Below are 14,382 nucleotides of genomic sequence, written 5' to 3' on the forward strand. Positions count from 1 at the left end.
GTTTATAAGCCCAGCAGCACCGCTGCGTCTTATGCACTCGCACCAGCACCACACACGCTATCCTGTCAGCCAAATAATATCCGGACAGCAGCGGTCCTGAGGTCAGAAACTGACCGGTGATGAATGAAGTAGAGGAGGCTGATAAACTGTGCAGTCACATATGGACTACAGTCTGCGGCTGAACTCGAACATAGTGGAGGTATCAGGTGGGTGTTTCTAATAAAGTAGCCAGTTAGTGAAAGCACAAGGTAGGTGTTTCTAATAAAGTGGCCACTTAGAGGAAGCATAAGGCAGGTGTTTCTAATAAAGTGGCCAGTTAGTGGAAGCAAAAAGTAGGCGTTTCTAATAAAGTGACCAGTGAATAGAAGCACAAGGTAGGTGTTTCTAATAAAGTGGCCAGTTAGTGGAAGCACAAGGTAGGTGTTTCTAATAAAGTGGCCAGTTAGAGGAAGTACAATGTGGGTGTTTCTGATAATGTGGCCAGTTAATACCTGGAAAAGGAAGAGCAGAAGTTTCAGGTCAAAAAACGAATTAAGTACTTAAATACTGAGTAGCTTCTAGAAATACAATGGAACTTCTCAGTAAATGCAGCATCTCCACATAAGAGCTAAAGTTTGTCAAACTCTTTTCTTCTCTTTTTGTGATTCTTTTAGTCTAAAATAAAAAGCTCCAAAGTCAAAAAAGAGATGCGGTCAGTCTCAGTCTCGGGCAGTACCGATGAAAAGAAAAAAGAAAAGAAACACAAAAAGGAAGTAGTAGCTAAATATGAATGGCTAAAATGAGTGAAAAGAATAAAAGGTAAAAGAGTGAAAGAATCGACTCCTTTACTCACAAATATTCTTGATAGAAGTAAAAGTGTGATAATTTGAATACAAACACGTTTTCTGGGGTCACATTGTACAGAAACAGGACAGATGAATTGATTATACCTGCTGAAATAAACCCCACTGTGTCCCTCAGCGACGCCAAATCAGCACAAACCAGTTTTATTAATAACTAGCGCAGCAGCGCCCTCTGGTGGCCGAGAACACTGGCTGTCAGTTTTACGTCGTTAGGATTATAAATTTACATTGCTTTGATTTTTTTACGTTTATTTAGGATAAAAACAGATTTATTTTAGATTTCGTTCTAAAGGAAATACTAAAAATGAGTATGTATTTAGTGCTACAACCTAAAATAAACGTTTTATCGTAAATATACTGAAATAAACAGATTTATTTTAGATTGTAGTAAATTTTATATGTTTATTGTATTTATTTTAACATACACGCCATAGAGCTCCTTTTTCACTGCATGTGTTTAGAATATTGATTTTGTTTATCATTATATAGGCTTATATTAAAGGATAAAGAAACATTTAAAAATAAAACAGAAGCGCACTTAAATTATGCAAGTTATGTAGATATTACAGCAACATCAAAGCAGCTTGTAATCGTTCCTATAATTTGCATTAATTATGATTTGTATAATTTGCCAGGGTGTATGACCTAGTAAACAGTCCAAGCACAGGAGGGCGGGGCTTGTCGGAATACAGGTGGTAAAAGACTTTATTTACATACACATACATATATGATATTGTTAGTGAAAATATAAATAATATACATGAACATGAATACAAATATACATTTCAAATATGATGTATTTAAATAAAAGCAAAATGTATACATAATATTCAGACTTATGTATAAATGGCATATATATTTATATATGACACTGTACGTGCGCGTATTTATACATTAATGCAAATACATTTCATATTTATTACATCATGAATAAACGTTAATGTACAGAATTTCATGTTTATTTCATATTTATCATAACAGCCAATCTCCGCGTAGAGTAGGCAGAGGGGGCGTGGTGCGCCGGAAAACGGGTGGAAAACAAACCCAAACAGAAGCCCCGCTTATCTGTAGCTGCGGCCGCCTGAGAGTGATTTGTTCCCGGTTTGCTGGATCGAGTCGGTCCGCCTGAGAGCCGCCGTGGACGGAACCTCCCAGCAGGCCGTGTGGTCGGTGTGCATGCAGCAGAATGGAGCCGGAGACACGCCGAACGGAGCCGGAGACGCGCCGCTGCTGAGGCGCTTCGGGCCGGAGGGCCGCGCAGGCCCGCAGCCGCGGGTCATGGTGGTGTTTTCGGCCGCCAGTGAGAGCGAGGAGTCCGCGGACGCGGGGACGGGCCTGGGGGGCGCAGCGGCGGGGTTGGAGGAGCAGGAGCCCCGCAGAGCAGCCACAGGAAGCCCGCTGGGGAGCCTGGGGAAGGCCCTCCACTCCTTCGGCCCAGCTCAGGAGGTAAAACTGAGGTTTTTGTTTATTATGGGGGGGTGTGGCTAGTTTATTAACATGGGGCTGGATTACACACACCTAAAAGAGATGGGTTCTTCAAGGGTTCTTTAGTAAAGGGAATGGTTCTGTTCAGAACCATGAGTTCCATACAGAACCATTTGCATGCCTAAATGGTTCTCTGCTTGGTGAAATTGATGGAGAATGTGTTGCATGTGGTTCTATGTGGAACCTTTTTGAAAATGGTTCTGTAAAGCACCAAAAAGGGTTCTACTGTTGTTACAAGCATGACATCATAACAACAGAAGAACCCTTTTCGGTGCTATATAGAACCATATACAACACGTCCTCCATCAGAAGAACCATCTCATCATGCAGAGAACCTTTTAAGCATGCAAAAATGGCTCTATTTAGAACTCTTGGTTTACTAAAGAATCCTTGAAGAACCATTTTTAATAGATTTTTTTCAGTTTTTTTTCTTTTCTACACGATACATCACAATATTTAGTTTTTCTGAAGTTTGATGAGTAAAAGCAGATATAAAAATAACTTTTTAATGTCACTTTTCATAAATTACTATGAAAAACTGTGTTTTATTTAATGTTATCCTCCAGTTAAACAGCTCTCTGATTAAACATGCAGTTACTCAGTGTTCTTTAAGTACTGATAATATCCAAAATACGCTCATAAAAGCATATTTTTGACATTATTTATCACAATAACGGTAAAATATTGTCATATTATCCTATATGGGAGCATGTATTTAGGCTTATAACATATAGATATGGCAAACCATGAAATATCACAATACTTCATAAAGTTTTAACAATACGCAATATTTATATATTTATTTTTTCTTGCATCTGGTAAGTTGGAAAAGAGAAAGCAGTGCCACATTAAAAACATCAAAAACAATAAGTACAATGATTTATATTGAACATTTCACATATTGTGCTGCGCTCAGTCCAATCTAGTCGGAATAAATTGCCCTCTTTGTGGTCTAACATGCCGTTGGAATCTGTCTAAGTAGGCAATATGACAGTGTATATATCATTATTGTGATAAATTATGTCATAATATTATACAGTATGCTGTTCTGATTATATCGTGTGTATTGCCAGTGCTTGTAGAAACTGACCAACTGCATGTTTCATTATTAAGAGAGCAAAATTAGTCCAGTTTAACTGGATTTAGTGACAAATATTTAATAAAAATCACTGTGTTCAGAGTTTTGGGTAGTAAAATGTAGGACTGCTGGCTTTTTTCTCTGATTCAATGTCTGAAAAAATAATATCGTAACATATCTTCATAGAAGTATTGCGATATTATGTTTTTGCCATATCGCCCACTTCTGTGAACTGATGATCTCCACGATACGATAAAAAAGCATGTTATGATGTAGTTTATCACGATAATGATTCATATTGTCATATTGCCCAGCTCTGTGTGTGATTTGTTTATAAATTGCGCCTGTATTTTATTAAAGGTTTGTGTTTTTACTGCTAGGCTGGTTTGTTTGTGTCGTGTCACGCTGCATTAGGGTGTCTTAGCTAATACCGTCTCTGTAAAATCCCCAGTGTTGGATTAACACGGTGTTGTAATTCACTCCTACAGTGTTGCGTTAGAGCCTACAGTGCTGACACAAACCGCTCAACCTGCAACATACAGATACAGCAAAAACTGTGAGGACCGCTTTGACAACCACTGAACGACAGCACAGAATTCACTCCTACAGAGCTGTATTACACATTAATACACGTTCTGTTAATTGAATCATATGAGCTCTATTAATAACACGCAGCTAGACACAAATGACATCTGAACACAAGTATGTGGTTGATGGAAATTAACCATTAGGCTTAATCTGACGCCCATTGTTGACTTCAGTGTTCCATTTGTAACCGTCTAGACAGTTCAGCCCTGTATTATACAGTATAAACTGTATACAGTACAGCATTATGTGTTACTTTAACACTGTAATATACAGTTTATACCTTATGTATTGCAGTATTATAAGTGTTAATTTAACAGTGTAATATACAGTATATAGTACAGCACTATTAGTCTTAATTTAACAGTGTAATATACAGTGTATATTATATATAATACAGCATTATAAGTGTTAATTTAACACTGTAAAATACAGTATATACTGTATGCAGTACAGCATTCAGTCTTAATTTAACACTGAAATATATATATAAAGTGTACTGTATTCACTGTATAATACAACATCGTAAGTGTTCATTTTACAGTATAATATGCAGTGTATAATGCTTACTGTATACACTGTATATAATAAAACAGTGACATGTTACCAGTGCCATATACAGCTTATACTGCATACTCTATGAAACACTGTAGGTGTTACTTTAACCATGTAATATATTACTCTAACAGTGGAACATACAGTATCCTCTGCTTTCTGTGAATACTGTATATAATAGAACCTCATAAATGTTCATTTAATGTAATACACTGTATATACTGTTTACTGCATACGTTGTATATAATATAATGTTATAGATGTTAAATGATTAGTGCAATAAATAGTATATGCTGCTTGTTGTGTATACTGTATATAATACAAGACTTTGTGTTAATTAAACTGTATGATATACAGCATGTACTCTATACGTTGCATATAATACAACACCACCAGCTCTAATTTAACACTGCAATATGCAGTATATAAATTGTACTGTATTCTGTGTATAATACAGTATCGCAAATGGTAATTTAATAGTGTAATATATGGTATATAATGCTTGCAATATATACTCTATAATACAATAGTGACATGTTAACAGTATAATATACAGTGTTTGTTATGTACTGTTTATAATATAACACTGAGTATTAATTTAACAGTGTAATATACAGTACATACTGTTTATAGTATAAGACTGTGTTAATTTAACAGGATAATATACAGTATGTACTTTGAACATTGTATATGTATATAATAAAACGCCGCTGGTATTAATTTAACTGTGTAGTATGCTGTATATACAGTTTACTGTACATAATATATATAATACAACACTATCATATTCAGTATATAGTGCTTTCTGGATATACCATATCGCTGCTGTCAGAAGAAAACCTTGTATCTCTATTTTTGTTGTTTTTTCAGTTTTTGAATAATCTGAAAATGTCTGTTGCTCTTTATATTGTGTGTAAATTTCATGATGAATGGACCAAAAGAAACGACCCAAAATGACTTGGAAAGACGTTTGGTTCCATTGAGCTACATTAAAAGTAAAGTAGCTTTTTCCTTCTCCTGTAAAGAGATACAAGGTTTTCTTCCGACAACAGCGATATGTAATTTACAACACGGAAGTGTAATGTAACGGTGTGATATACAGTATGTAAAGCAGCAGTTTTGTCATATATGTCAGTTCCTTTATTTCAATGCTTGTTCTTAGTTGTTTATTTATTTTCTTTGAGCATTAAATCAGTAACACGTTCCTCACGTCCCTCCACTTAACTGCTGGATCTGATCACTATAGGCAACAGCAGCATTAACCAGGTTCCCTTTACGTTTACTCAACCCTGACTGGCTCGTTTCCTCCCTGTGGGCGGGCCTGCGGCTCCTCTAATTGGCTCACAGTCACATGGCTGTCAAATCGGGCGGCTCTGTGGGATTAAAGGTGCTTAATGGTGTTTTGGAAAGGCCCTGCTGAAGGTGTCACTGATGAACCTGCCGTGTCCTCTGATTAGTGTAATCGCGTTAGAGCCAGAGCCTTTTTCAACATGAGCACTTTACATATTACGGCCCTGATCTGGTGATATGATCATGTTACAGTTCATTTATGGATGTTTTGCTGTAGTTTTCCATATGGATGATTTACTCAAAAGTGTTACATCATCACATGACACGATACAAGATAATGAGAACATCATTACTACTAGCTGGTAACAAAGTGAGCGAGTGGACACTGTGCAGGACAAGTATAGTGTATCCATGGAAATGAGTGTAGTGTAACTATGGAAATGGGTATAGTGTAACCATGGAAACAGGTGTAGTGTAGCCATGGAAACATATATAGCATAACTATGCAAATTAATGTAGCCTAACTATGGTAATGAGTTTTATAACCATGGAAATGAGTATAGCATCACCATGGTAATGAGTGTAGCATAACCATGGAAACAGGTATGGTGTAACCATGGAAAGGGGTGTAGTGTAGCCATGGAAACAAGTATAGCGCAACTATGGAAATTGGTGTAGCGTAACCATGGAGATATTTTTTTTGTTTCCAGTGCATATTATGACTACACCTATTATGACTACACATGTTATAATATGGGTTAGAATAATGGTGACCCCCCCCCGACCCCCCCTCCCGTCCCCCTGCCCCGGTTCCTCTGTATGTGCTGTAGTTTCCTGAGGTGATTCCTCTGAATGTTGGAGGGACGTATTTCACCACCCGTCTGTCCACCCTGCGCCGGTATGAGGACACCATGCTGGCAGCCATGTTCAGCGGACGGCACCACATCCCCCGAGACGCTGAGGGGCGCTACTTCATCGACCGGGACGGAGCGTATTTCGGGTGAGTGAATACAGGGTGCAGAAACTTATAAACATCTGTCACACTGGAACGAGAGCCCTGATTCTGACTGTACCCTATAGAGTGATGATCTGTGGTCAGTCCAGACTGCTCAGATAAGTTTAGATAATATTAATAATATGATTGGATAATAATATGTAATAGTAATATATAATTGGTAATTGGATGTCTTATTTTTATTATCATAAAAGGTGATAAAAAAGAGATAATGTAAGATAAAGAGATAATCTTCAGTAATGAAGATGCTAGAAATTAAAAAATAAGAGCTAAAATATTAAAACAAGAACTAAAACAGTAATATAATTAAACAGTTATACAAAATAAATGAGCTGTAATTTTTACAGAAATTAAATTATGCTTACAGGAGAATTAAACAACACTATGACTCTACAAATATGTGCTTAAATGCAGCTAAAAAGTGACATAAAATCTAACTAATATCTGTATGAATCTGCTACTGTTAATGAATAAAGCGCCTGTGTTTGGCATCTGATATACATGTTCAGTGCTCATTAGTATTTTTCTGGTTTCAGTGAAACCTTTCGTTGTTGCTTTTAAGTTCATTTCTTATTCAGGATTCTGCCTCTACTGAAGTGCATGACTTCCTGTTTTTCCACACTGGTTATTACTTATTTATTACACATGCATATCCTATTGTGCACTTCAGAAGTCTGAGCCATTTCTGTAATCCATTTAGGCAGTAACCAGTGTGAAGAGCAGTTCTCCTCTGGTGAGTTGCAAACAGATTGCGAGTGCGCTCTTCTCCTTTCAAAACCTTCATTTAAAATTTTATAAGCTTACAGAAGGGCAGCACGGTGGCGCAGTGGGTAGCGCTGTCACCTCACAGCAAAAATGGCCTGGGTTCAATTCCTGGCCGGGTGACCAGGGTCGTTTCTGTGTGGAGTTTGCCTGTTCTCCCCGTGTCTGCGTGGGTTTCCTCCGGGTACTCCGGGTTCCTCCCACGGTCCAAAAACATGCAGTCAGGCTGATTGGACATGCTGAATTGCCCCTAGGTGTGAATGTGTATGTCTGTCTGTCTGCCCTGCGATGGACTGGTGACCTGTCCAGGGTGTATCCTGCCTTCCGCCCAATGACAGCTGGGATAGGCTCCAGCACCCCACCGCGACCCAGAAGGATAAGCTGTTTAGAAGATGTATGTATGTATGTATGTAAGCTTACAGAACCTTCAGTGAAGTGCTTTTATTTTTGAAACCCACTGGTGCGCTGTGGCATCATCAAAAATCAGAAGTTGTTTTAGAGGCGGAGCTAAAGTCATGACATGACAAGATTTTAGTCTTTTAAATGATGTGATGAATCGTGCTTAATATGACACGAACTAACAATATTAAAAACCAATCAGTTTAAATTTCAGCGTGAATTTTGAATGTTTTTTTCGTACATTAAAAACAGAAGAGAGGGCCGTGAACTGTGTGTGGTGTGTGGAGTATTAGAAAATGAGTTAACTGAACTAAAACTATTAATGCTCTTTACATCTGACTGAAACTAAAATTAAATTGAACAAAAAAAAACCTAAACAAAAATAATAATTCAGAGTTCAATGCCGGTGATGCCACAGCCATCCGGGAGTGGGAGTCCAGGAGAACATAATTGTCCTCTCTCTCACTGGGGGTGGGGGGGGGTGATCCTCCCTCTCTCGCTAAGTCTGATGTAACACAATTAGTAGTTAGTGTTCTCCTCCAACCGTTTTGAGCTCCAATGATGATGCGTTATCAGCAATTGGAGTAAATAAAATAAATAATAGTCAAAGTCAAGTCAAAGTTTACTTATATAGTGCTTCTTACAACAGGTGTTGTCACAAATCCGGGTCTGAGCCCCCATGAGCGTCGCCAATGGCAACAGTGGCAAGGAAAAACTCCCTAAGAGTAAGAAACCTTGAGAGGAACCAAGACTCAAAAGGGAACCCATCCTCCTCTGGACAACACTGAATAGCAAACAGCTTTAGTATAAAATATTAGGATACAAAACGGGAAAAACAGGTGGAGCAATGGTTAATTAGACAGTTTGAGTTTGTGCAGCAGCAGCACAGTAATAATATTATTATGGTAATATAGTAACAGAGGTTTGAAAGCTATGCTAATCCCTGGTGCCGGTGTGACGTGTCCTGTTTTGTTGTGATTGTAGGGACATCCTAAACTTCCTGCGTGGGGGGGAGCTGCCGCAGAGGGACCGAGTGCGTGCGGTTCACAGAGAGGCGCAGTATTACGCTATCGGCCCCCTGCTGGAGAGCCTGGAGGACACTCAGCCTCTGACCGGAGAGAAAGTCCGACAGGCCTTCCTGGACCTGCTGCCGTATTATAAAGGTACCGTACTGAAGATACTGATAGAAATGGGCCTCAGCAGGTTTGCCTTGTGCGCTGTCCTCAATCTGGATCAGTGTTTGGTGGCTCACACTTTAAAGAAATAGTTTAAAAAATTGTCGGCATTTGGGGGAAAAGGGTTTAGTTTGAACTGTCACTTTAAGATGCTATTATTCAGTATCTATTCTGAATTATTCAGTATCTACTGTGAATTATTCGGTATCCACTATGAATTATTCGATATCTACTATGAATTATTCGGTATCCACTATAAATTATTCGGTATCCACTATGAATTAGTCAGTGTTTACCATGGATTATTCAGTATTGACTATGAATTATTCAGTAATTACTAGAGCTGGGTGATATGGCAAAATGTAATATAACGGTTCTTAAGGAAGTTTTTACAATACACGATGTGTCACGATATTTATTTTTTCTGGCATCTGATAATTTAGAACAGACAGTGTAGTGCCACATTTTAAAAACACTATCAAAAACTATAGTTCCAATTATTTGTATTCAACATCTCACACACTTCGCTGCACTAAACCCAGTTAAACAGGACCAATGATGCTCTCTTTGTAATCAAACATGCAGGTGGGGGTGTTTTTAAGTACTGTCAATATCAATGATATACTCAAACAGGTATATTGTGATGTAGTTTATCATGATACCGATAAATATTGTTCTATTGCCCAGCTCTAGTAACTATGTTAATGATTTAGTGTTTACTGTGAATTATTCAGGATCTGCTATAAAACTAATATGTAAGTTCTGTAGTTATTGACAGTGGTGGTCGTGAGAAATGTGTTTTCATTTAAATTTAAGAATTTTCCCCCTTTTTTTCTCAGATAATCTAGAGCGGATTGTGGAGATAGCGAAGCTGCGAGCGATGCAGAGGAAAGCGCGCTTCGCCAAGCTGAAGGTGTGCGTCTATAAGGAGGAGATGCCCATCACGCCGTACGAGCGGCCGCTCTTCAACTCCCTGCGGTTCGAGCGCTCGGAGAGCGAGGCCAAGCTGTTCGAGCACCACTGCGAGGTGGACGTGTCCTTCGGGCCGTGGGAGGCCGTGGCGGACGTTTATGACCTGCTGCACTGCATCGTGAGCGACCTGGCCGAGCGCGGCATCACCGCGGACCAGCAGTGCATCGGAGTCTGTGACAAACACCTCATCAACCACTACTACTGCAAGCGGCCCATCTACGAGTTTAAAATCACCTGGTGGTGAAGGACGGCGCGCTCTCAAAACCGATGTGTTAAAGCCATAGCACTGCGTACCATTTATTTATTTATTTATTTATTTTCTAATTAAAGAAGTAGCATTGCTGTTTGGTCACACTGCGTTTTTTAAATAGTTGAAAAATGCAAACCACGTTTTCCTAAACAACTAACACTTTTTTAAATGCTGCTTCTGGCTACGCTCTGCCTGTTGCTAACCAACAATAGCTTTGTAATTGTCGGGTCAGCTGGGTTATTAGTTTCTAATAAGCTGTTAGGGATGCACCAATATGAGAATTCTGGGCCAATGCCGATATCTAATATTTTCATGTACATATATACATATATGTTGATGCCAATGCTGACACCAATGCAAACATTTATAAAATAGAAAAAAATTGACCCTACAGGCCTATAAAATGCAAACATTTTAGCACAGCATCCCAGTGTCACATTATCGTTCTTCTCTTCCAGAAAACAATAACTATATAATTAGATTTTGGTTGGAATTATTGGTCAAATCTGTCTAATACCGATAATTTAAAAAAATACAGATTACTGCCAATACTAATATAATTCCCGTATCGCTATGCACCCCTAACATTTAGTTAAATGGTTGATGTTGTCTAGCATACATGTTTACTGGTGCTGAAGCCCCGCCCACCCTCGATCTGATTGGTTAGCACAGATGAAACAATGGCATAGCCTACTTGACCACTTTGAGCTGTTTTTTTTTTCAGATTAAGGCAGCTGGAGCTCCGCATATTTCACAAATGATGCAAAAAGTTGTTCTGCAAATTGCTTGCAGTTACACATTTACCACCAGAGAGGTCGCCAAATCCTCACATGTATGTAGTTCTGCTTTGAAAACAACACATTATTAGCTACTTTTAACGCAGCCAGTGTGTTATTATTTTATTTAACAAAGTCAAAGCTGAGTCCTGACCCCAACATGGTTAAAATTGTGGTAACACATCATTTTTGAGAGTGTCGCTGCAGCAGGTTAGGTTCTTGTCTGAGCTTCCTCAGATAGACTGCAGTCTGTCTAAAATAAAATAAAAAAAAGTTTGGGGACACTTTTCCGTGCAGCTAAGGGAAATAAGTTATTACAAATTATCATTAGTTATATATTTTCCTCGTGTTAAGTTATTGCAAACCAGCAAAGACAACTAATTTATATTATAGAACATTTTGAAAAGCTAGTGTGTGTCCCCAAACTTTTGATGCCTCGTGTATGAAGGTTCCATGGTGGTTGAGGAACTGAAAACAATAGAAAGAGACTAAAAGCGGTAGAAAATATCTCCTGGGCTGCACCTGTCGCAGCTCTTGTGATTGTAGTTTTTGCATTATCTGCAGTAGCTCTTTAGTTTGTAATTAATACCGTAATTTATTTGGACTTACCTTTAGTTGATATTGTTTTGTTTTGTCTCATCCCCAGTATCTGGAGCAAGTTGACTCTTATGGAACAGTGTTCTGTGTTCTGTGCTTCACCTCTATCAGTGCTGAGTCTTTACACCGTATCTTTGTGTGAATGTATTGATGGAGAGGGCTAGATCAACTGGATTATTGTGAATCGTTATTGTTTGTGCTTTATTTCTTTCTCAGCTTTTGGTCCAGTTATATGGTCTTTGGTTTTAATCGTCCACTCCAGGCTCTGCCCACAAATGCCTTCCTTTATGGCTATACTTTTGAGGTTGGACAAGCTTTACAGAACACAATCATTCAAACTAATGAGAAACTGTAGAACAGACTCAGTTTATATCACAATACCTACATTTAGAGCCGGTTATTCATTCAGCCTAATGAGAAACTGTAGAACAGACTCAGTTTATATCACAATACCTACATTTAGAGTCGGTTATTCATTCAGCCTAATGAGAAACTGTAGAACAGACTCAGTTTATATCACAATACCTACATTTAGAGTCGGTTATTCATTCAGCCTAATGAGAAACTGTAGAACAGACTCAGTTTATATCACAATACCTACATTTAGAGTCAGTTATTCATTCAGCCTAATGAGAAACTGTAGAACAGACTCAGTTTATATCACAATACCTACATTTAGAGCCGGTTATTCATTCAGCCTAATGAGAAACTGTAGAACAGACTCAGTTTTTTCATTTATTTACTTAGTTGTTCTTTTCTAATGTTATTTATTGTGTATGTTTATGAATGGTGACACTACTAGGCTAGATCGGATGTAAATTTTGTTGCTTATTTCATTTTTAAGGAATAAACATCTGATTGCTAGGTAGAAAGTTCACCTACTTCAGTTGTTTTAGCATTGCTAGCTGGCTAGCCGAGCTAATGCCGTAGTCTACACTATTGTTTGTATAGTTTTGCTGAAGTTACTCCAAAGCAGTAGTTTCACATTCAGATTAACTAAGAATGTGTCTGATATTTCTTTAAAAGCCAGTGTCAGTGTTAATTAGCATTTTTTGTGTCACCACAAATCAACACTACTACTATTTTTAGACAGTAGTAGTGTAGCTATGTATTAGTAGTTATTATTATTAGTATTAGTAGTAGCGCTAGTTGTATAATTGCATACATTTTAGTGTTCAGTTAAATCAAGTGAACTTAGGTTTAACAGTAGAGTTCTCCGGGACTCTTATTTTGATAACATTGCTGTTCCAGCGAAGTGTTGGCAAATGAGAGCGGGTACATACGTGTTTGTATACATACGCTAGCATGGGGGCTAATTCATTCCCTGTTTTATTATAAAGAGAGCAAAATTAGTCCTGTTTAGCTGGATTTAGTGCCAAATATTGAACAAAAATAGCAGTTTTTAATAGTATTTTTTTAAATGTAGCAAAACTGGCTCTTTTTTTTCATTTCCAACTGATCAGATGTCTGAAAAAATAAATACAGTGACATGTTGTGTGTTGTAAAAATTTCTTGAAATATCATGATATTATATTTTTGCCGTATCGGCCACATCTAGTTTCTGGCCTTCCTTATTTTGGTTGGCTACAACAGCACAGTCCAGCTCGGTTACTTAGCATTTAAACCTAAGCTACAGCCTAATTTGAGTGGATTTTGTGCAGCGTTCTGTAAAACTTGACCGACATCACAAAAGTAGCTACGTAAGAATGTGTTTGTGGGCGGAGCCTGGAAAGGGCAACTCTGTAGAATTTCTCTGTACTGCTGCCTATCAACACAACCATTCAGACTGCATTAACAGCTCACAACAACAAACTCGTACAAGCTTCACCCTCAAAATGTCTCTGCTGAAAAATACCGTGCTGTTTGTAGTAGGCTAATAGCTTTTGTTTGGAAGGTTAAAGGTCACGTCTTCATGGTCATTCGAGTCTGTTTTGGGGTGTATCTGTATAATCTGTATAATATCTTTTCTAAATTGTGAACTAAAGAGTATATTGATGAATAACTGGACTGTTAGCCACCTTATTGCAGTTAAGGTTACCTCCTGTTTACTCTGGTCTAAATCGTACTGCTGTCTGCTGCTAATCGTCGCGTTTCCTCTGTACTTTCGGGCGGATGTAGCTCATGCCTTATTCAGGAGAACCATTTCTTGTTCTGATTAGCACTAAGGAACCGTTTAGGGCTGTCACTGTTGACTATATTATGAAGCGAGTAATCTACTGATTATTTATTTTTTTTCACGACTGAGTAATTAGCATTTTCAAAGAAGGCCAAATAATAAAAATGGAAGGGAAGCCTTTAAAAAGATGGTTAAGAATATTAAAACACAATGATAAAATATATGATAAAAATTCATATAAGCGACTCTGAAATATGCATTAGCAGCGTGCTAATGCTAACCGCTAATTGCTCATTCATTGAGAAGGTCAAATTTAATTAATATGTTTTTTTCAGTTTAGTTACTGAGTTTAATTGAGTAATCATGACAGCCCTAGAACAGTTCAGCCGTAGTCATTTGGTCTAGTTGCCATCTAAACCAGCTTTTTTGCGATTGTTGTTTCAGCTTCGAGGGCTGTGAAGGCCACAAAGTAGCATGAGCTCTCA

General features: G+C 38.1%; 1 protein-coding gene across 1 annotated transcript; it reads left to right on the forward strand.

Moving 5' to 3' along the window:
* Positions 1-1,839: 1,839 nt before the first annotated feature.
* Positions 1,840-12,254, forward strand: kctd7 (potassium channel tetramerization domain containing 7). The gene is made up of 4 exons (XM_036595785.1): positions 1,840-2,288; positions 6,666-6,835; positions 8,996-9,174; positions 10,026-12,254. Exons 1-4 carry the CDS (start codon positions 2,019-2,021, stop codon positions 10,400-10,402), a joined length of 996 nt encoding a protein of 331 aa, XP_036451678.1. The 5' UTR covers positions 1,840-2,018; the 3' UTR covers positions 10,403-12,254.
* The last annotated feature ends 2,128 nt before the right edge of the window (positions 12,255-14,382 follow it).

The sequence above is a fragment of the Colossoma macropomum genome, unplaced genomic scaffold (assembly GCF_904425465.1).
Source record: "Colossoma macropomum unplaced genomic scaffold, Colossoma_macropomum, whole genome shotgun sequence".
In the NCBI taxonomy this organism is placed as follows: Eukaryota; Metazoa; Chordata; class Actinopteri; order Characiformes; family Serrasalmidae; genus Colossoma; species Colossoma macropomum.